General features: G+C 36.6%; 1 protein-coding gene across 1 annotated transcript in view; it reads left to right on the top strand.

Annotated features, from left to right (window-relative positions):
- The window catches only part of ROBO1 (roundabout guidance receptor 1), a 146,913-nt gene extending 124,686 nt beyond the window's left edge, over window positions 1-22,227 (top strand). Inside the window, exons 23-27 of the mRNA XM_060010477.1 lie at window positions 1,040-1,446; window positions 4,333-4,485; window positions 11,651-11,959; window positions 18,486-18,679; window positions 20,137-22,227. Of these exons, the coding sequence (XP_059866460.1) occupies window positions 1,040-1,446; window positions 4,333-4,485; window positions 11,651-11,959; window positions 18,486-18,679; window positions 20,137-20,151 (1,078 nt within the window). The 3' untranslated portion in view covers window positions 20,152-22,227. The remainder of the gene's footprint in view (window positions 1-1,039; window positions 1,447-4,332; window positions 4,486-11,650; window positions 11,960-18,485; window positions 18,680-20,136) is intronic.
- The last annotated feature ends 285 nt before the right edge of the window (window positions 22,228-22,512 follow it).

Genomic DNA, 22,512 nt, shown 5'->3' with positions numbered 1-22,512 from the left:
GATGTTCCCCAGATCTGTGGAGAGATGGTTGAAACCAGTTATTGGTAACTGTGAACTTAAATTGTAGGGTACTGCTTTATTTTGTCCTGAAATTTGGCACTTAACTTCCAGAGCATCAAGAAAAATACCTGTAAGCATTTTGTTAAACAGGTGGAATAATGGTAAAAGCAATATACTTGCAAATAGCTAATAATCTTTATAAGTAAGTAATTTGGAGAAAAACTGCTCTTGGCTCTTAGACCTTTTTAATAGACTAAAATCTAAAGGAAATTGTGTCATATGCTCAGTGCATAATTTTTTAATCCTATAAAATTCTACTCTCTATAGTCAAAATGAATGAGTCCATTTGCTTACAATGGTGGGAGTGGCAATGAAGGAAAGGGAAAGGAACATGTTTATATGTTTATGGAGCAGCCTGTTTCAGGACTGATGTCTGCTGTCTTTGGTCATAATAAGCTGTCAATAATATTCCATACACTTTAGGACAAATACATAGATGTCAATTTCGAAATAGGTACTACTTACCCCTGTTTTAACTGAACGTAATCCAAAAGATAAAACGTAGGAGACTTATAGATAGATGAGTATATTTCTATTAAGCTTGAATCAAAAGGTAGCCCACCATGCTTCAAAGTACCTCTGGGGCTTCCCTGGTGGCGCAGTGGTTGAAAGTCCGCCTGCCGATGCAGGGGACACGGATTCGTGCCCCGGTCCGGGAAGATCCCACATGCCGCGGAGCAGCTGGGCCCGGGAGCCATGGCCACTGAGCCTGCGCGTCCGGAGCCTGTGCTCCGCAATGGGAGAGGCCACAACAGTGAGAGGCCCGCGTACCGCAAAAAAATTTTAAAAAAAGTACCTCTGGTTTTGAGGTAAATTTCTTACAACTCAGAATAAAACATACACATGCTCTGATTTATCGTTGTTTTTCCTGAACAAATTATCTCCACGGAAGCAAAGACTTGTGAATTTCTTGGTTAATTTATGCTTTTGTGTCCTAAGTAATGAGCTAAGCCATACCTGTTTATTCATTTTCCTGCAGACGGCAGCCGGTGAGCCCTCCTCCACCTCCACGACCGATTTCCCCACCCCATACTTACGGCTACATTTCAGGACCCCTTGTCTCAGATATGGATACGGATGCGCCAGAAGAGGAAGAAGACGAAGCCGACATGGAAGTAGCCAAGATGCAGACCAGAAGGCTTTTGTTACGCGGGCTTGAACAGACCCCTGCCTCCAGTGTTGGGGACCTGGAGAGCTCTGTCACTGGGTCCATGATCAATGGCTGGGGCTCAGCCTCAGAGGAGGACAACATTTCCAGCGGACGCTCCAGTGTTAGTTCTTCTGACGGCTCCTTTTTCACCGATGCCGATTTTGCCCAGGCAGTGGCAGCAGCAGCAGAGTACGCTGGTCTGAAAGTGGCACGGCGCCAAATGCAGGATGCTGCTGGTAAGTCGTCCGCTTTTCTCCAAGCTGGGAAAGAAAATTCGATGTGCATTTGTCAGTTGCTGATTGGAGATCCATAGTCGTATGTTGCTGATTATGGAGATCCATAATCTTATGTCCTATATGAAATGCAACTATTATTACTCTTTTTTTTTTTTTTTGGCTGCCTAAGGAAACCAAGGTCCAAGATGATGATGTAGCTTGCTTATTCCCTTTTTCATAACAGGCTTTTTAAATCTTCTATTTTATTTTTATTTAATAAATCCTATGTAATGTGAGTGAAGCTACCTGAAAAGTCTTTATTTTTAAGATAGTCTTAGCAAATATATGTACAATTTCTTTTGGAATGTATATGGTCAATTAAATGAGGTTTGTGTTATATGGTTTTTTTTAAGATGTAAAAAGTCACCAAAATAAAATTCATTGAGGTAGTTCTCTCATCCCATTTAATTAGAAAGTGTCTAGGAGAAATAGATAAATGTCCGGAGGGGACACTCAACCATTGGAAACTGGGCTGTTTCTCCTTAACCCCTATTCTCTTCATGCCCTCTCAATTAGAACACTCATTTAATTGAGAAGATATAAAGATGTTTGTACTATACACACATTTTCAAGTATAAGTATGTTCGATACTTAAAGTATACATTGTTAATCTAATAATTTGGAGAGCAAGTTAATCCAAACGCTTATGTATTTTTTCCATCTATTTTCCCTTTTCATTGCCAGTAGCCTGTTTTTAATTACTGTATATCCATTCTTATGTTTTAACCCATTTTTACTTATCTCCCACTCCCAACTCTGTTTAGAAAGTAAATAATATGAGAAAGAAAAAAATTTTAATTTAAATCATACATTTATCACATGATTTTCATTTCTGTATAATGGAATATGTACATATATGCATTCATATACATGTTGAGTGTATATATATTTCTGGTAACCAAGAAAATATGAATAGAATAAAAATAATGTGGTCAAAAAGAGAGCTATTTCTGAGAAAGACTATCACAACAAATCAATAATTGCTATTTTGTTCTATTTTTCTTAGTTTAATAACTATCACATTGGTAGTTTTCCATGTTCTCTTCAGATATTGGATTGGTCATTATTTCTTATCAGTGTAGAATATATTCAGAGAAAATTTAACTCACATCATAAAGTTTTCTTTTCCTATATATTATTTATCAAGAATGTGTTGCAGGAAAAAAGAATGTCTAATATCTCTCAAACTATTATCATAGAATGCATACTTATTTCAGCCAGCCCTATACTTTATGATATTCAACCAAATTTCCTTTTTCTCTCCTAGTTGCTTCTGGGTATAATAAAATAAGTATGCAAACATATCTATCATTCCTAATAAATAAATAACATTTAACTTTATATACAGCTTTTGTTTCTCCTTATTTTTTAATCTTGTGTAAAAAAATAAATAAATAAGTGAAATTAAACATCTCAAACTACTGCTTTCAGATTGCATTAAGCGTGTGTTTCAGTTCATTAAATCAACAAGACATAGAAATAATGTCGAAAATGCATCTGCGAACGACCTTATGCCTTAGGGTCTATGAGCAGTAGATGGCCTTACACAATAGAATGAGTAATGGGTTCAGTCTCAGCCCTAATTCTCTTTTCATGGATATGTAACTTTAATTGTAATAGTCTCCATCATAGCTAAAAAGAGTTTGGTTTAATATTTTATTGTACTGTAATTTAGTGGCTCTTCTGGTTTTCGTTCGGTTCATAATTATAATGAACTAAACAGGCATTGGACTCTGCTTATTAAAGTGTTCTTTTCAGGAAGGGGTGCTGCTTATCATATGACTTGAAGTTAATATGAATGAATAATCCAATCACATTGCTTCTCACTTGGCTGCATTAATGTCTTTTACTTAATATGCTTCCGTTAGCACATTTAAATGTGTTGATTTTACTATACGTGGCTTCTTCTGTTTATAGCCAAAACACATATTGTCTAGGTCTCTCTGAGGTTTCTTGTAGTACAACAGAAAGTTCTGGATTTGAATCTCTGGAATTTCAAGGAACCAAAATAACAAAGGTCAAGTGTAGGGCCAATAGATCTCCACTGCCATTATGGATTAAATATTTTGTGCTGTTGTAATATGTCTCTGTAAGAAAAAGCCAGAGAATTGGAGAGCACCGCAGTGCACCATGTCTGATTAGCAGAGTCATTTATCACCTGTGAATATTGTCCCTCTAAAATCAAATAACAGAAAACAACTACCTATACCATCACCAAAAAATATAAAAGTCTCTGGAGGGGGTCACTTTAAATATCCATAACCAGCAAATAAATATCTTGTGAGAGAAAAGGGGTGTGAGTAATTTTTGGCAGGTCTGAATACGTGAGCTAGCTTAATTCCAGGCCACCTTAAGAGAAAATACCTGAGAATGTATTAAGATACTAGGAATCTGTCTTCAAAGAATAGCACAAACATATTTAATTAAAATAAGGGATGTATTTTGTACTGTTCATTCTTAGAATATGAATTTCTTAAGGGCCCTGGCTATTCCTTTTGAGAAAGCAACAGACATTGGATATATTATGTAAAAATTTAATTAACATTTTTGTTTAATCATAACACTTTAGTGAAGGTAGATGCAACAGTCAAAATGCTTTTCTTTAATAAATAGGTATCAGAATAAAGGTACCATGATTAAAAAAAAGAGCCTGAAAATGCTTTTAGGGTATTTTTTCCAGTGGATAGCTCAAGCAGAATAAGAAGAATCCTATTGTTTACTAGAATAGTTTATTTAAGCTTTTTTTTTTAATTAGGGATGTTTATAGCTTTAGTGTTTTATTTTGATTATTAGTGTTAAATTAAATTAAACTTTATTGGTGAGTTTGGCTCTGATATTTTTCCTCAGGCCGCCGACATTTTCATGCATCCCAGTGTCCTAGACCCACAAGTCCTGTTTCCACAGACAGCAACATGAGTGCTGCGGTAGTACAGAAGGCTAGACCAGCCAAGAAACAAAAACACCAGCCAGGACATCTGCGCAGAGAAGCCTACACAGATGGTAAGTCCATTGAAACGGATGGAAACATCTATGAATCTCTCCTCTTTACCCTGGCTCTCCAGGACTTGAAAATGCATCCACTGACATTAGAAATTACATTAAAAATTCATTAAACAGTAAGCCTCATATTACTTATAGGAATCATTGACTTCCATATCTTGTCAGGCATCTCAAGTCCCTGAAGTTTTCTAGTAAGTAGGTTATTTCAGAAAGTAAAACAATGTATAATACTTTTAATATTCTTCAAAGGTTATTATATAGTCTTAAACAAATAGACATTATTGTACTTGAAGTCATGGCATAGGGTTAACCTTCACCACGTTCACTGATAACTCTTCTGAAATGTCCTCACTTTTTTTCCTGGTGAATTTTGCATTCAAATAGAAGACAATAAGCTCATTTGAACATACATTCTAACTATAGTGATGATATGAACAGTTAGTCTTTGCCCCAAAAGGCAAATCGAATCATCTTCCTTCATGCCTTCACATACAGTATCCATTCTCACTGAAGAAGTAAGGCTTGTATTCTCCAGGGAGCACAGGAGAATACCGCAAACATTGTGATGTTGTCTAGAGAAAGCCTTTAATGAAAGTGCCTCAGGTGGCCCGGCATTTATTAAACTGCCACCTTCTCGTTTTATAAAACAACCCCAAGGGCTTTGTTGGAAATTCACGTAAGATAAATTCTCTCAGACTCACCCATCTTGTCAAGTTTGCTGAATCTGCTAAAGGGCTGGGGGGAGAAGATTGTCACAGGCGCTGTTCCCCAACCTGATAGAACCTTCATTACCAGTCAGCAATGTTTCGCAAAGGGCATCATTTTCCATTACCATATGAAAGACCAATGTTATAGATCCTTATCCAAGGTTACAAGGAAGGTTTTCTGAGGCACTTCTCTGATTCCTGCCACTTGACAGAAAAAATTTAATACAAAGCTCACAGCATGATGAGCACAAGTAATTTTGCAATGAGTGGCTGTCCATGCTATTATCTATACTTTATTCGGAGTATTTTCTCTCACTAGCATCTATCTGATATTAGACTACATTAAATACTGGCATGACACAGCGCACCTGGGCCTCCTGGATCCTGCCCAGGACTCTTTTGTCAGCGAAACTGAGCTGTCAGAATATTATCCGGTTTTGAAGGGTTATTATAGTGGCTTTGTGCATGTTTCCCTCTGTGAAGGGACAAACACTAGGTGTAAATCCCCAAACTCTATTGGCAGTTTTACATTTATGGGATCCCTATAATGGCATCTTACAAGTTTTATAGCTCTTCTATCAGTTTTTATTATCTAGAAGAGAGTGCTCCTAAGAGAAAACTGGTCAAACATCAAACCTTGATGTAAATACATCTAGGTTGAATACATCAGGGAAAAAACCTAGCCTAAAGGTTTGTGTAGCTCTTTCTACCTCTTATTTATACTTGTTTCAAGGGGCTTCTGGCATTGAGTGATGCTTTTTAAAATGCTTTAAAACTAACACGGTATTGTGAAGCAATTATACTCCAATAAAAAAAATGCTTTAAATAATGTAAACATGCCAGTTAAAGGGCATAGTGTTGCAGTTACAAATTACACTGTGCTTGAAAATTGTGATCTATATTTATTGCCCCACGTTCTGTAGTACTTATTTCAGTGTGTTTAATAATTAAATATAAATTCTAACTAATCCCTGAATAACAGCTATTAAATTGAATGATGAAGCAACCAAGTTATTTTTTAAGTTAATTTCAGAAATACCAAAGAAATATGTTAAAATATTTGAAAGCGAAAAAGTTAATAAGAAATATTATTTAAATTTCTAAATGTTCATTTCACAAGTGATTATGCAGAGTAGTCATAATATATACCACAATGTAGAAGCCAGTAATTATTTTCTCTAAGTCACAGAAATAGACAAAATTGAGATACAACTAAAGCTGTTTTTTAAATACTAGCTTTACCTTCCTTTTAGCATTTTGATAACCAACTGTCTTTTAGTTATGTTTCCTGTACTAACAAGTCTTGAATATAATTCTGGATGCTTTCTGATTCGGTAACGAAAAAAATAACAAAGCTATGTGTTATTTTATACATTTCCATAATGCATATTGATGAACCAAAATCATTTAAATGCAGATACTTCTTAATGCACCCAATAAAAGAAATGCACATACTCTTGATAGTACTGATTATAGCATGGAAACAAACATCATTTTATCAGAAATCACTTTCTCATTTTTTGAAAAAACTATTTACAGTTCATTCATGAAGAAACTCAATTGCAGATACAATTTGTACAGTTATTAAAGAAAGAGAGAGAGGGAAGGGAAAGAAAGAATTTAAAGAGCTGCGAATTGTGAAAATGAGAATTAAATATATTAGTAAGACCTGGAGGGTTCTTTCGTTTTTGCTTTTTATGATTAAAATACATCAACTGTGATGGATGAGTTTGATTATTGTCAATAGACTTCTTACGTGAGCTATTTTCAGCCTATGGTATGTCAGTCGAGTGTGCAGCATCTTTACTTTGTCAATTTTGTTCAAATTATCAGTTTCCTTTGCAGAATTTTTGTAAATTCTATAAGGAGAGATAAAGAGTGGCTGGGTCTCAAATGATAAAGAGTAATTTGTGATGATCCTTGTCAGTCAGCTCTGATTAGTTTTCTAGGGCTGTCCTAAGAAAGTACCAGAAACTAGGTGACTTAAACAACAGAAATTTATTTCCTCACAGTTCTGGTGGCTAAAAGTCCAAGATCACAGTGTAGGCAGGGTTGGTTTCTTCTGAAGCCTCTCTTCTTGGCTTGTAGATGACCACCTTCTCCCTGTGTCTTCACTTGGTCTTCCCTCAGTGAATGTATGTGCCCTCTTCTTATAAGGACACCAGTCAGGTTAGATTAGGGCCTACCCTAAGGACCTCATTTTAATTTAGTTACCTCTTTAAAGACCCTGTCATCAAATACAAGTCACATTCTGAGGCACTGGGGATGAGGACTTCAACATGTGAATTTCGGAGGGGACACAATTCAGCCCGTAACAGCCCACAAGCCCCTAATCCATGGCACTGTGCCATACCTTGTTTGCAGGTAAATTCTGGGTCTCATAAACACTCAGGGAGTACTCATTGCAAAGCAGAAGGCTGCATGCTATTGACACACTGACAGGCAGAATCCAACTCTTTATTTATTTCATATTTGCCGCTTCCAAGTTTAACCCAGATGAAGGGTAGGATTAAAATATATGAATATTTATCAGTCAGACTTTTATCGAGTTAAAGCCAAGCGTAAGTGCATTTCTAGGACCTTCTAATTGATTCTTTCCACCGCTTTTCAACCCCTTCTGAAGCATTTACATACTTGATTTAAAAACCAAATCTACATTATTTCTCCAGCTCTACTTTTCATAAATTATAAATTCACCACCCTCTTTGGAATGATGCTGTTTTGACTTGATATATCATTAATTACAAGGTCTGGGAATTTAAGTAGTTAAGTAAATAGAGTGCTGGATCTCCGTAGTGAGTTAACGCCGGCAGAATTGTCTCCATGTGTATGTTCTTACGTATTACTTTACATGCATTATATTGGTATTTAGACAGTCTTGTATAAAGAATGGTGTTTATATGATTGTATAAAGAAAGAGTCTATACATATATATGAGTTCCATAATCCCATTTGTTAAACCCAATTTTAGCTATTAGGGGTATGAACTGGATGAAAGTACTATTTATCACTTTATGAAATATAGAATTGTTTATACTATGATAATCCCTGATTTGACTCAGGGATTTTACAATACCTAAAAAAGAATTTATTTGGTAATCTGTTTATATTAAGAAATTACGCCCACCAGCATTCCCCTCTGTCACTTATATACAGTGGCAATTATATGCAGGAAGTTAGAACTCTTAGAAATATCATTGGATTCTCTTCTCTTTTTCTACCTGTATTATAGATACAGGTGTATCTATATACCTATATAGAGCATCCAGTAATAGATTTTGTCTCAAGAGTTATAGATTCCCAAGGCTTTGTATGATCTTATGATAGTGATAATCATCAGCTTTGCGATCCAATAAGCACAGACATTTTACGATTTGATGATAGTGGCAGTCATCAGCTTCCTGATAAACTGTGTTTGCAATCAGTTTGAGTTTGTAGCAAGCAGATAGTGCAGAAATGAGCCTGCAGTCACTCATTCGCTCTGCTTCCAGGTATGTTCTGAATTAGGCTTTTCTCCTCGCATTGTCAGTCCCAGGCCAAGTCTGAACTTAGAACAGCTCAGCCTTGGGCCTCTTGGCTTTAAGCCACTCACTACAATCTGTCTTTTAACTCTTTGGTTGTTTTTAATAAACAAGCAGCAGATGAGGGAGAATATCATGATAGTACTTTTTTTTAAGTGTTGTTTTAAAACAAATTGTTAAAGTCGTAAAGGAGGAAAATCAACACTAGTGACAACGGCAATTTATGTTGTAAGACAAAAAAATCTTTTGATTTTCCCAGATTCTTGGGAAAATTAATGCTATGGACTGTACTTTGGCCCCCATTTTATTTTTATTATTATTTAAAAAATTTTTTTGTGGTACGCGGCCCTCTGACTGCTGCGGCCTCTCCCATTGCGGGGCACAGGCTCTGGACGCGCAGGCTCAGCGGCCATGGCTCACGGGCCCAGCCGCTCCGTGGCACCTGGGATCTTCCCGGACCGGGGCATGAACCCGTGTCCCCTGCATCGGCAGGCAGACTCTCAACCACTGTGCCACCAGGGAAGCCCATGGCCCCCATTTTAGATAAAAAGTATTGAGGCCGTTTACATGAAAAGGAGAACGTGGTGAGCTGTGAGAACTAACAACAACAACAAAATGCAAGTTACAGTCTGACCACTTTTAATAATGGAGTCCTAAGTAAAACAGCTGGTAGTAAGATGGTACCTCAAGCTTTCTGCTTTCAAAAACCAATACAACAAATTCTAATGCCTTAGTTATATAGCACATAAGGTCAAAAGAAAATTAGTTTTTAAAAATTCGTATCTACTTAAGGAACAAAAGAAAAGGATTAATTATTTTTTAAAAAAATAAAATAATGAGAAATACTAGATTAAAACTGATGCTTCCTAGAACCCTTAATTTGCTATTATATTAAGAACTTTCAAGGCACAATTTTAATATTCAAGAGTTTATTATGCTGGTATATGTAAATGATAGTCAGTGGACCATTGCTAATAATAGTAAAATATCTGGAAATAACCTAAATATTCCTCTGTAGGGATTGATATGAATAATGATATATTCATAAAACAGAACATTATACAAACTTTTCATAAAAAGAGGTAATTATATGTACACATATGAAAATGTATACAACTACACAGGTGAAAAAAGTGCAATCCCTTTTACGTTACTAAGAAAGCAGACAGCCACTCTACACAATCCCAGATGTGGCCATTTTACATAGTTCCTAATGTGAATGGTGTTCCCTGGAGTTTTGCAACTTGGCAGCCCTGCTTTAGATGCATAAATAATTTCTGGAATGATCTATAAAAACCTATTCAAACTGATTACCTCTGCACCAATTCTGAGGATTGGAAATGAAGGTAGGGAGGTATAAAGGATTGTATTTCCTAGTCTTTATGTACTTTTGAATTTTTACCATGTGAGTGTATATTTTTTGTGGAAAATCTTAATGTTAAGTTTGTAATAACTAAGCATTTAATACATGTTCTGTACATGTTTTAGTTGACTTATTCTATCACACAGACATTTCTCTGCAAATATGGAAACATTACCATTTCTAAAGTCATGACGAAAAAAACTATGCTGATAATTCCCAAATCTCTGTGTCTCTGGTTTTGACCTCCCTTGAAATTCAGATTTTATGTACAACGACCTGCTGGACATCTCTATCTGGATACTTCAAAAGCTCCTCCTATTTACTTTTCTAGAATGGAACTCACGTTCTTCCCTTACAAACCTCTTCCTCACCCCTATATTCCTCACCTTCAGAGATGTTTCTCTCATTCCTCTAGTCAACTATGGCAAAAATCCTAAAAGTTATCTAATGGATAGTCTTCCCCTATTATATTCAATTGATCATTAAATAATACTGATTTTTTCTTCCTTTTACTTTCTCAAACATATCTACTCTCCATCTGAACAGGCAACAATACAATTCTATCTCCTATCATTACTTACTGAGCTATTAAAATAACTTCTTGGCCTCCTGGATTCAAGACTTTCCTTTTAATCCATCCTCCAGACTACACCAGAACAGCCTAAAACTGGAAGCTATTCATAGTCTTCTATTAACTTTCCAGCTATTACTAGGTTATTTACTTCTTTTCCCTGGAGTATGTACATAGGAGTCATTTTTAAAAAATAACACCACTTAAAGGAAATGAATTTTCTAGAAATCAAATTTTATGCCTAATTTTATCTTTAAGTATGTCTATAATAGAAGTTGAATTATATATAATATCCAATTATGTGTAATATATTAATATATAATTATAGATATAGATTAAATTATATTTATACTAGTGATCATCTTGTTTAAAATCTGTGGGTGCATATACAAAGTGGAGAGATCCCATCAGTGAATGGTAGATTGTGAACATGCGATAGAATGAAATAGTAGTATAAACAACAGTGAACCAAAAATTAAGAATTTGGGGGTGTTAGTCCTGATTCTGATCATATTTACCTTTAAGATTGGAAAATAACTTAAGATCTATGTGTTTGAGTTTCCCTATCTACAAAATGAGAAAGGATTCAGGGTGGATTAGGGATGGCAAATAGGTCTCAACTCAAGTGCCAGCCTCAGTCAATTTGAAGTGATTGCCTCAAGCGTAAGGGTATCCATCTGGAATCAGCAACATTACGCTGAAATCAATTGGGAAAATCTGCCGTGGTTGCAGTAGAGAAAGTTATGGCATACATACCCACCATAGTAGCCATCCCAAGACCAGATAACCTCTAAGTCCCAGCTCTATGATTCAATATTCCTGTGCTAGATGAAAATGAGAGTACATTAAAATTGTTGGTCATCTTATTCCTTGGTTGCCTTCAGTTGTTCCAGTTCATTTAAGATATATTATCTCACAGTTGAATGTGACTCTAATGGTAATGCTAATGTTGACAACTTTATAAGTGGCAAACTTTTACAGTATATTAAATATTTCTTTTTAGATCTTCCACCTCCTCCTGTGCCACCTCCTGCTATAAAGTCACCCACTGCCCAATCCAAGGCACAGCTGGAGGTACGACCTGTAATGGTGCCAAAACTCCCTTCCATAGAAACGAGAACAGACAGATCATCAGAGAGAAAAGGAGGCAGTTACAAGGGGAGAGAAGTATTGGATGGAAGACAAGTTGCTGAAATGCGACCAAATCCAGGTGACCCCAGAGAAGCACAGGAACAGCAAAATGATGGGAAAGGACGAGGAAACAAGGCAGCAAAACGAGACCTTCCACCAGCAAAGACTCATCTCATCCAAGGTACTGATTTAGTCAAGCAGCCAATAAATATAGATTGAACATGTTTGCGTGGTACTCTGCTAGGTTCTTTAGGATCCTGTGCAAAGTGTGAGATTTAGAAATTTGCTCTCTGTTGGAGGAGACAGGCATGCTCCCAGATAATTTGAATACAGTTAATTCTAATACATGACATATGCAAGTCTTCCTTGGAGAGGTGGCAACTGAGTTGAATTTTAAAGGAAAGCATGATTTCCACAAGTTAAACAGAGAGAAGGGGATATCTGGCAAAGGAAATAAGTGGTGAAAAAATATGAAAGTGGGAAAATGAATGTTTGGTGAATACTTATTTACAGTTTGGCTGGAGAATTAGATACTTGGGGCCAGGGACAAATGGTAAAAGATACAACTAGAAAGGTGGTTTAGCCTGATTGGGAAGGCAGGGAATACTATTCTGAAGAGTCTGGGATTTATGATATGGGCAGTGATGAGCCAGCCAAAAATCTGATCAAGAAATTACATAATCAGATTTGTGTTTTAAAAAAATAACTGACAGCACTCTACAGTGAAGGAAGAGTCGGGAATTGGGTAGCTGAAAGTATCAGAACATTGCAAAATAATCTAGGTATAAAATATGAAAGCACTGAATTAAAACAGTTATGCAAATTAAAAGGAGAAACAAACTACATAGGCATTTCAGAGGTAGACCTTATAGGACTTGGTGACTAATTGAATGTAAAAAAGTAAAATGAACTAATGGAGTAAAAGAAAAGTTACTCAGATGTTAACTAGATGGCTCTCTATGACTAGTGGAACATAATTGTATTAACCAATGTAAAGAAGAATGGGGAAACGGATAAAAGTCTTGTGGAAAATAACTTCAGTTATGAATGGATTAAGGTACTGACAAGAACACAGATATGAAGAAAATCAATAAGAACTTAGAGAACTAAGTTTAAAGATCAGGAGTAAGGTTGTAGGTAGAGAGTGGATTTTAGAACCAGCAACACAGAGGTGAAAATTGTTTGAATTACAAAAGCTAAATTATCTTGCAGTGAGTGATACGGTAGATAATGTTTAACAATCAGTTCTCTGGAAAGAAAACAAAACAAACCTCCAGTTTGTAGCCATTTGCTTACCTCTGTTGTGTAATGACTCCCAAAATGGCTAGTTTCAAGCTACTAATATGAAATCAGTGTATGTGGAGTTGGGAGGAGATGAGTACAGTGAGCTCTTATGAGAACAAGTGAGCTCTCTCCAACACACCACAGTCAGAGATGATTGTATTTAAAGGTTACCCACGGGGAGAGGGAAAGGGGGAGGGGCAGGATAGGAATGGGGAATAAAGAGGTACAGACTACTATGTATAAAATAAATAAGCTACAAGAATATATTGTACAGCACAGAGAATATAGCCATTACTTTAAATAGAGCCTAATCTATAAAAATATTGAATCACTCCGTTGTGCACCTGAAACTAATATAATGTTATAAATCAACTACACCTCAATAAAAATACATACATACATACATACTTACATGTTCAGCAGAGGGACATTCTATATAGAAACTGAGGTGGATGTACCCAGTGATATAAAATAATCAAGCTATCCAAGCTAGAAATAATAGTATCCTAGAAAGAATGGAGATAGAAATTTTAAGATAGGAAGGAATATAAAATGCCACAGAAGTAAAAGGTAGGTGTGAATGGGGGTGAGGGTGAGAGAATGGGTGGAGGACACACAGATTTTACAAAATGTTTTTTGTGGGTTGTATTTAAAAGAACTGTTTTTAGTGGAGTAGTCAGAATAGAATCCTGCCTGTAGGGGGCTGGAAAGTGAATGGAAGTTGTGGAAGGGGGTGATGAGTATGGGCTCTTCGCAGAAGGTTGGGAAGGAGAAGAGAGGTCGAGGTAGGGTTTGACAGGAAGGCAGAATCTGTGAAAATGTTTTAGGATAGTGTATTTGAACATTATTATAGAATAAGGAGAAGAAACTATTTAGGCAGAAGAGATACAAGAAAAGGAAGGTGATTGATGAAGGAATCAGGAAAGAATGATGGGGAAATGAATCTTAGAAGGCTGTAAGTGCACTTTAACTACAACTGTATTTTCAAAGCTGTACTTTGGTAAGATTAGACATCTATTGTTCTATTTACTACGGGCATCTGGTCATTAGCAACTTCCTTTCAATATGGAAGACAGTTTCACTTTGTTCTGTGACAGAAGCCTGAATCCCTCATCCAGGCATGGACTCAGCCGTGAAATGATGGTAACACTGTGCATTCCTATGTGACCGCAGAGTACTTGGTGACATCACCACAATCTGAAGTTTGAAAAACTTTGCTTGTTTTTGTCAGTTAAGCCAAAGGTGATCTGAACTTTTAACTTTGTGTGATTATACTCCAAGTAGTGATTCATAAATTATGAAATTTATGTCTGGCTGAAAGTGCAGACCAATTTGCTGCTCACAGGCAACCTTCCTCCAAAGTAAGCTCAATTCTTCAGGAGAAAATTTTACAACTCGGAAAGATCTTGGTGTATGCATAATTAGAACAAAGAGATGAAATTATGTGTCTTTTAATTATCAATTCTGTACATTGCTATAATTTTAACCTTCATAATTCAATTTACATTATTTATAATAAAAGAGGCTCCCTGATTTACATGTGTAACAAATGGTTATTTTTAATTAAGGAGAGTGGTCTTCTAGACTTCAGGGTCTGATATTTTTGCTGACATTTACCTCAGTTAGTTCAATTTATTTCTACATATATCAAACATCTACTGTGTTATTAAGCATTGTACTAGTTCTGAGATTTTTGCGGAAACATGAACCTTGACCTCAAGGAGCTTATAGTCAGAGAGGGAGACAGGTATCTATAGATTCACAGGTACGCTCATATATTTTTTTTAACATCCTTATTGGAGTATAATTGCTTTACAATGTTGTGTTAGTTTCTGCTGTATAACAAAGTGAATCAGCTATACGTATACATATATCCCAATATCTCCTCCCTCTTGCGTCTCCCTCCCACCCTCCCTATGCCACCCTTCTAGGTGGACACGGAGCACTGAGCTGATCTCCCTGTGTTATGCGGCTGCTTCCCACTAGCTATCTATTTTACGTTTGGTAGTGCATATATGGGCATGCCACTCTCTCACTTCATCCCAGCTTACCCTTCCCCCTCCCTGTGTCCTCAAGTCCATTCTCTGCATCTGCGTCTTTATTCCTGTCCTGCCCCTACGTTCTTCAAAACCACTTTTTTTTTTTTAGATTCCATATATATGTGTTAGCATACAGTGTTTGTTTTTCTCTTTCTGACTTACTTCACTCTGTATGACAGTCTCTAGGTCCATCCACCTCACTACAAATAACTCAATTTCATTTCTTTTTATGGCTGAGTAATATTCCATTGTATATATTTGCCAGGTCTTCTTTATTCAGTCATCTGTCTATGGACACTTAGGTGCTTCCATGTCCTGGCTATTGTAAATAGAGCTGCAATGAACATTGTGGTACATGACTCTTTTTGAATTATGGTTTTCTCAGGCTATATGCCCAGTTAATGTTTATGATGCTCTGATACTTGAGAGTCCAGAGAAGAGAAAATTAGCCCAGTCTTGTGGGAGATGGAATATAAAGAAAGACTTCTTGATCTTTCCTGGTGGAAATGACCCATAAGCTGAGTGTCCAGGATGGGTGGAATTTAGCTTAAGTAAGAAGAGTGGATAGATTGTTCTGGAAGAGAAAGTCAGCATGAAAGGTCGAGGTACATTGAAGAGGCTGTAAGAAATTCAGTATTACTAGACATTAAACATGGTAAAGTGGTAAAAATGAAGCTCTTGCAGTAAACGTAAGCTTGAATCAGAGAGAGCCTGTAGTTACTATAAAAGGAAGGTGCCTGAGTAAGCCAATTTAGAGGGAAATAACTTAAGAAGCAGAGACCTGTTAGAAGATATTTTCAACCCCCAGAAGAGATGTAGAGAATATAAACCAAGCTGTGGGAGCAGGGATGAGTGAGTGGGAAAATTCAGGAAACTTCTTAGAGTTAAAATCATCCTTACATGTTATATAGTTGAATGTGTGGAAAAGATACATTTTAAGGGTTATGGGAAGGTTTGTTGGAAGGGAGGGAAGATCCTGAAATAATTCCAGTTTTCTGTCTTAGGTATCTTAATGATGAGTGATGTCATTGGCTACATTAGGGAATACAGAGAGGGAAGAAATCTCAGAGAAGTGGACATGATGAAGTCAATGTTCAACATGTGGAGTTTGAGGGACCCTCAAGAGGGAAGTGTTCAACCAGGCAGAGTTCAGGAAATATAAGTTAATAACTCATCATGATGAGTTAAAAGTTAAGCCACTCATTCATTCAATCAGCATACTTACTGATGGCCTATTCTATGTCAAACTGAGAGTGTATCAGTACACAAAGCAGAGAAAAATATCTGCCCTCATGGCAGCTGTATTCTAGAAAAGTTTACAATATGAGAGAATTGGATGAAATCACCCAGGGTGAGTGGAGAAAAAGGTTTTTCTGTACACACACACACGTGTGCACGTGCGCACGCTGGACCAAAAGCAGAAACCTGCAGGAAGGGCATCAACATAAGGGCATCTGCACAAGAAGAACCCACAGAAGATTGGCCAGGAAGGAAGGAGGGATATAGGAGCTAAGAGAGTAGTCATGTTTAAATTGATAGTGGTTTTCAGATGAAGGGCAGTGAGAAGTCCAGAGACGTAAGGGCTGAAACATGATTAGCATTATCAAAGTCAACAGTGAATTTTCTCAGTTTCCTTGTAGTAATGTGGGCATAAGTAGATTTCAGTGGGATACAAAGTGAATGGGAGTTGTGACGACCAATATTGAGTCCAGGTTGCTTTTCAAGAAGCTTTGCTAAGCAATCAGTAGATAAAGTATTGATTTATGGAGAGCACAGACTTAGGGGAAAGCTTTTAGCAAATGAGATATTTTGTCATAATGTAGTTTGTCAAAAACTAAATCAGTAGAGGAAGGTGGATGAAACAGGGACTGAAGACGAAGGTCACAGAGGACCAAGTGCCGTGAAGCTAGGGTGCAGGTGTAGTGGTCCACATGGACTGTGAAACCCCAGAGAGTCAGAAGTCTGCATCAGGAACTAAAGTTGTGATGAATAGAACAGGAAAAAGCTATCATCAGGGTGGACTACACAGGCTACATAACTCAACTGCTTGGCCCTCACAAGAGGAGGATGTTTTTGTGGAGGAGCAGTGATTTAGAGCTGGTGTTAGTGAGCTAAAGGCAAACCTTCCTCCTTCCAGTGCAGGGAACTGCGGTGGAAACTTTAGGGGAAATCAGATTTCATTCAGGTAATGTGGGCCGTAGAAGAAGCTTTTAGAGGAGGAAAACAAAAGGGCATGAGGAAGAGGTTTTGTTTTGCTTTTTTTTTATGTGTTTGGTGTCCGAAGGGTAGAATGGATAGGCTTTGGAGAGAAGCGAGCAGTCGGAAGATGCATCAATAGATGCAGCACCAAATTTAAAGCAGTATGGAGCTAGAAATTCAGGAGACAGTACTTAACTGGAGTGGCTTGTTTGTTTATTTATTTATTTATTGGCTGCATTGGGTCTTGTTGCTGCATGCAGGCTTTCCCTCTAGTTGCGGCGAGCAGGGGCTAGTCTTCATTGCGGTGCACAAGCTTCTCATTGCAGTGGCTTCTCTTGTTGCGGAGCACAGGCTCTAGGCACGTGGGCTTCAGTAGTTGTGGCACTCGGGCTCAGTAGTTGTGGTTCACGGGCTCTAGAGCACAGGCTCAGTGGTTGTGGCGCACAGGCTTAGTTGCTCCGCGGCATGTGGGATCTTCCCGAACGAGGGATTGAACCCGTGTCCCCTGCATTGGCAGGCGGATTCTTAACCACTGCGCTACCAGGGAGGTCCCCTGGAGTGGCTTGTTTTTTGAAGCTAGCAATGATGTCAGGCTTTTGAGAATCAGGGTTTCACAATTTAAAATGTGATATTGAAATGGTAATTGGCATCTAGGAAGTGAATCCGGGCTTGGCTCTGTTTTGGTGATTCGAGAAGACTGGGCTTTTTTTCTATCAATGCCTTATAATTCCTTCATAATTTACATAGGGACATATTAGAATGTCTCACTTGTTTTCACATCAACACTAGCAGCTCCTCTGAGTGTAGATACTATTATCACTTTTTTAGAAAAGTTGAAACTAAAGCCTAAAATAATGGGAGATCACATGGTTAAGGATAGAACTGGAAGCCATGTCTGACTCCAGGTTTGGGTTCCCTCTTTTAAGGATGTTGATCTCAACTGAATTTGAGGTAGACAAGAGCTTATGAGTAGAGTCAACAAAAATCCCAACCACTACTAGGAAAACAGCAAGGTTGTTATTTTCAAAAGACATTGCTGCCTTGTTCATTACTGTTATAAAACGTCCTCATTTATTCCTCAGAAACACTGATGTTTCCCCATTCAGAATTACAGACACAAGTGATACATTATACAATGAAATGTACAGTGGTGTTCATACGCACTTATTATATTTCATTACACAGAGGATATTCTACCTTACTGTAGACCTACTTTTCCGACATCAAATAATCCCAGAGATCCTAGTTCTTCAAGCTCAATGTCATCAAGAGGATCAGGAAGCAGACAAAGAGAACAAGCAAATGTAGGTCGAAGAAATATTGCAGAAATGCAAGTTCTTGGAGGATATGAAAGAGAAGATAATAATGAAGAATTAGAGGTATCTATAATTTTTTTCAAGTTTCCCAACATTAGACTAGTTTTTATATCAGTCTCAAAGTTAAAAACATCATCAGTCTACAGAAATGTTACTGTTTCATCACAAACCCTGTCACTGATGCCAGCAACTGAAATTCTGAGAATTTAATGATTTTTTTGAAATGTGTTCCAAAGTGTTAAATGGTAATAACAGCTTCTTTTTAGGTCTTAGCGTTCATATTTATCTGTAGCTATTCACATAGGAAATATATATGGCAAAAATGTTGTTAGGATATAAGAACTGTTGATCTAGATAATTATGATTCATAATATTACAGTAGGTTATAAAAACCCAATAAAGTGACAGAGTTATCAGGTGTGAGTGCGGGTGTTTTGCCTGCGTTACCTGCCACCCTAGTAATCACTGGAGTTAATCAGGATGACCTGGCCAACTCGTTCATCTTCAGTCTTTTGAAAATGGGAACCTGATACTTGACACTGACCTTCCCAATCTTCTTGAGTCAAAGATACACTCCTTTGTTGGAATCTATAGGTAGTGTTTTAAGATAGAGTTGGCAGTAAATCACATCATATTATAAAATCATCTCCTGTTTTTAAGATTGTGTTTTCATCATTTAATAAAAAAACAAGCTGGGGACAAATTTATGTTACAAATACATTTAATCTCAAGCAGATTGTTTAAGTTGAGTGTTAAACTAATACTTTTTATAATAGAAGATGAAAAATTATAATTAATTATGTCAAATTGAATTTTCTATAATGCCCAATATATCAATATTTTGATTTTGAGGTTTGGAATAAGAGGTCTTTCCTGGGCTTCCCTGGTGGCACAGTCGTTGAGAGTCCGCCTGCCGATGCAGGGGACACGGGTTCGTGCCCCGGTCCGGGAAAGATCCCACATGCCGCGGAGCGGCTGGGCCCATGAGCCATGGCTGCTGAGCCTGTGCGTCCGGAGCCTGTGCTCCACAATGGGAGAGGCCACAACAGTGAGAGGCCCGCGTACCGCAAAAAAAAAAAAAGGCTTTCCTTTTGCAAATGCTGTTAGAAAAGTTATTTTTTAGGTTTTTGATTGTTTTTCTTTAGAAGAGCCCTTTTGGGGAAAAAAGTCATCATAGACAACCTACTACTTAAAACCAATAAAAATTGAGCTATAATGTTGAATTGAGGCTGGGGGAGTAAAGAACTTGGCCTCTTCCTTCTCCTCTCACCCTGTGCCACACCTGCCAACACCCAGACACTGTGTGGAACACAGTTTAGTACTTGTTAGAGAACTATTAGATTTGCTATCAAAACCAGCTAAAATTGACAAATTAATATGTTGCCATGAGCACTTTCTAGTGTAGCTAGTTAATGAATGAAGAAACACAAATTATAAGAATAAAAGCATATAAATAAATATGAAATAGGACAATACTCTAAGATTTATTTTAAAATTTAACAAGAACTGATCTCTTACAGGAAACTGAAAGCTGAAGACAACCAGAGAGGCTTGTGAGATCTAATGTGAAAGTTATCACTCAAGATGCCTCGTGTCTGATGACATATGACGCCAGATAAAATGTTCAGTGCAATCAGAGTGTACAAATTGTCGTTTTTATTCCTCTTATTGGAATACCATTTTTTTTTAAAGTTTATTGGGGTTTTATTGTTGTTGTTTGATCCCTATCCTTACGAAGAACCTCCCTATTCCCCTCACTGTTGGAACAAATCATTACACCTTGCTTCCAGCAAGGGAAGTATTTGACTTCTTGCTTCAGTCATCAGCCAGCAGGAGAGAACAAAACAGTTCTTTTGCATTTTGCCCCTGAGATGTGGCATTGCACTGCTTATATACCAAGCCAATTTACAGTAAAATATTGATCAAAGATACAAAGTTGACTAATCAACCTCATGTCAAGGGCTCTCAAGATATAATCTTTCTATAACCAACTGCTAATGCAAACTAAAACATAACTTCATTTTAACATGATTTTAAAATCAGTCTTTCATACCACCCTCTGCTGGGAGAAAAAAAAAAATACGTAGCAAATGCAGAACAACCACAAACAATTTGAATGGGGTAGAAACATTGTAAATATATACTCTTTGCAACCCCTGGTGGTACTTTACTTTGTCTTCATTTCAATCATTGAAGTATATTCTTATTGGAAATGTACTTTTGGATAAGTAGGGGTAAGCCAGTTGGATATCTGGTTGTCAAGTCATTGTCATAAGTCAGCCTAGCAAAAACCTTGTTCTATTTTTCAATCAAAAAGCAATTATAAATGCATATTACAAACAAATGGATGTTTTTAATGACCAATTGAATAAGGACATCCCTATCTTAACTGGCCTAAATTTCTTCTGGTAGTGTCAGTTCAAATTTCAGAAGTGCCACTTAAGGAAGTTTGATTTTTGTTTTTGTAATGCACTGTTTTTAATCTTTTTTTTTTTTTTTTTTGGTTTTAAAAGCACAATCACTAAACTTTATTTGTAAACCATTGTAACTATTAACCTTTTTTGTCTTATTGAAAAAAAATGTTGAGAAGCGTTTTTAACCTGTTTTGTTAATGCTCTATGTTTGTATTTGGAATATTTGAATGATGACAGATGGTGAAGTAACGTGCATACTTTATTGTGGGCCATGTACGCAATGGTTCTTACTTTTCCCGGACTTAAAGAAAAAAAGGTTTAAGTTTGTTGTGGCCAATGGTGAAACTTACAAGATTTCCTTATAAGCTCAAATAGAGGCATTACTTGCTTTGAATTGCCAAATGATGCCCTCTGACTGTAGATTTTTATGATCCTTTTTTTGTCATTATATAAATTTCATTGACTTTATAATTGGTGCTATTGAAGAAAAAAAATGTACATTTATTCAAATATAGGTATCAGGCCTGACCCCACTGGAAAACAAAGCCAAACAAAACTGAACCACAAAAAAAAAAAAAGGTGGTGTTCACCAAAAACTAAATGTGTTCATTTAGATAATTTGAAATTTACATAGAAAAGGTGTGCAGTACTAAGGGAACAATCCATGTGATTAATGTTTTCATTATGTTCATGTAAGAAGCCTCTTATTTTTAGCCATAATTTTGCATACTGAAAATCCAATAATCAGAAAAGTAATTTTGTCACATTATTTATTAAAAATGTTCTCAAATACATCATTCTTTCTTGTGTTGATTTCTTTTTTTTTGCATTGTGTTATCAAATGTATACCATTTAATCACAGAGTTGTGCTGTCTTAACATGTCACCACTGTATTATCAAATGTGTAAAAATTCTCTTTTATGAACAACCAGGTTTTACTTGTAAGGAAAAATTCTCATTTTACTTTTCTGAAATTAAAGATATAAGATGAATCATAAACTAAAAGTTAGTCGTTTAATCAGAGAGTAACTTTGTCAATATTAAAAATGTACTAAAATGTTTATGTGTATGAATCTGAATTTCAGTTAACCTATTTCTGAAATAGTCAGAATTCAACTACGATAAATCTGACTTGTAAAGTTTGGACTACTTATGTTTTGTCAGCAAGAAAATTATGTAAATCCAAAAGGTTTATCAGTAATTATCTGCTTTCTGGTTACAAATATATGTGAAATTTTGACAATACAATACCTATCATATACCAGGTTGCATACTATTGTTCATTAGATTAAAGTTAGCATATTCAGTTATTCAACTTTGGATGAATGAAGTGGGCATCATGTCTTGGAAGTTCCAAGGGCAATAGAATTTAGTGAAAGTTTTTTTTCCTGTGACATATACATTGCTAAATTTTGTGTTGATCATACTTTGAAAATATGGAAAAAATGGGGGTGATCATTTGAAATTTAATTTTACAAAAAT

The sequence above is a fragment of the Delphinus delphis genome, chromosome 4 (assembly GCF_949987515.2).
Source record: "Delphinus delphis chromosome 4, mDelDel1.2, whole genome shotgun sequence".
Classification (NCBI taxonomy): Eukaryota; Metazoa; Chordata; class Mammalia; order Artiodactyla; family Delphinidae; genus Delphinus; species Delphinus delphis.
Note: the sequence above shows the minus strand (reverse complement) of the source record. Positions and strands in the feature narration are given on the sequence as shown.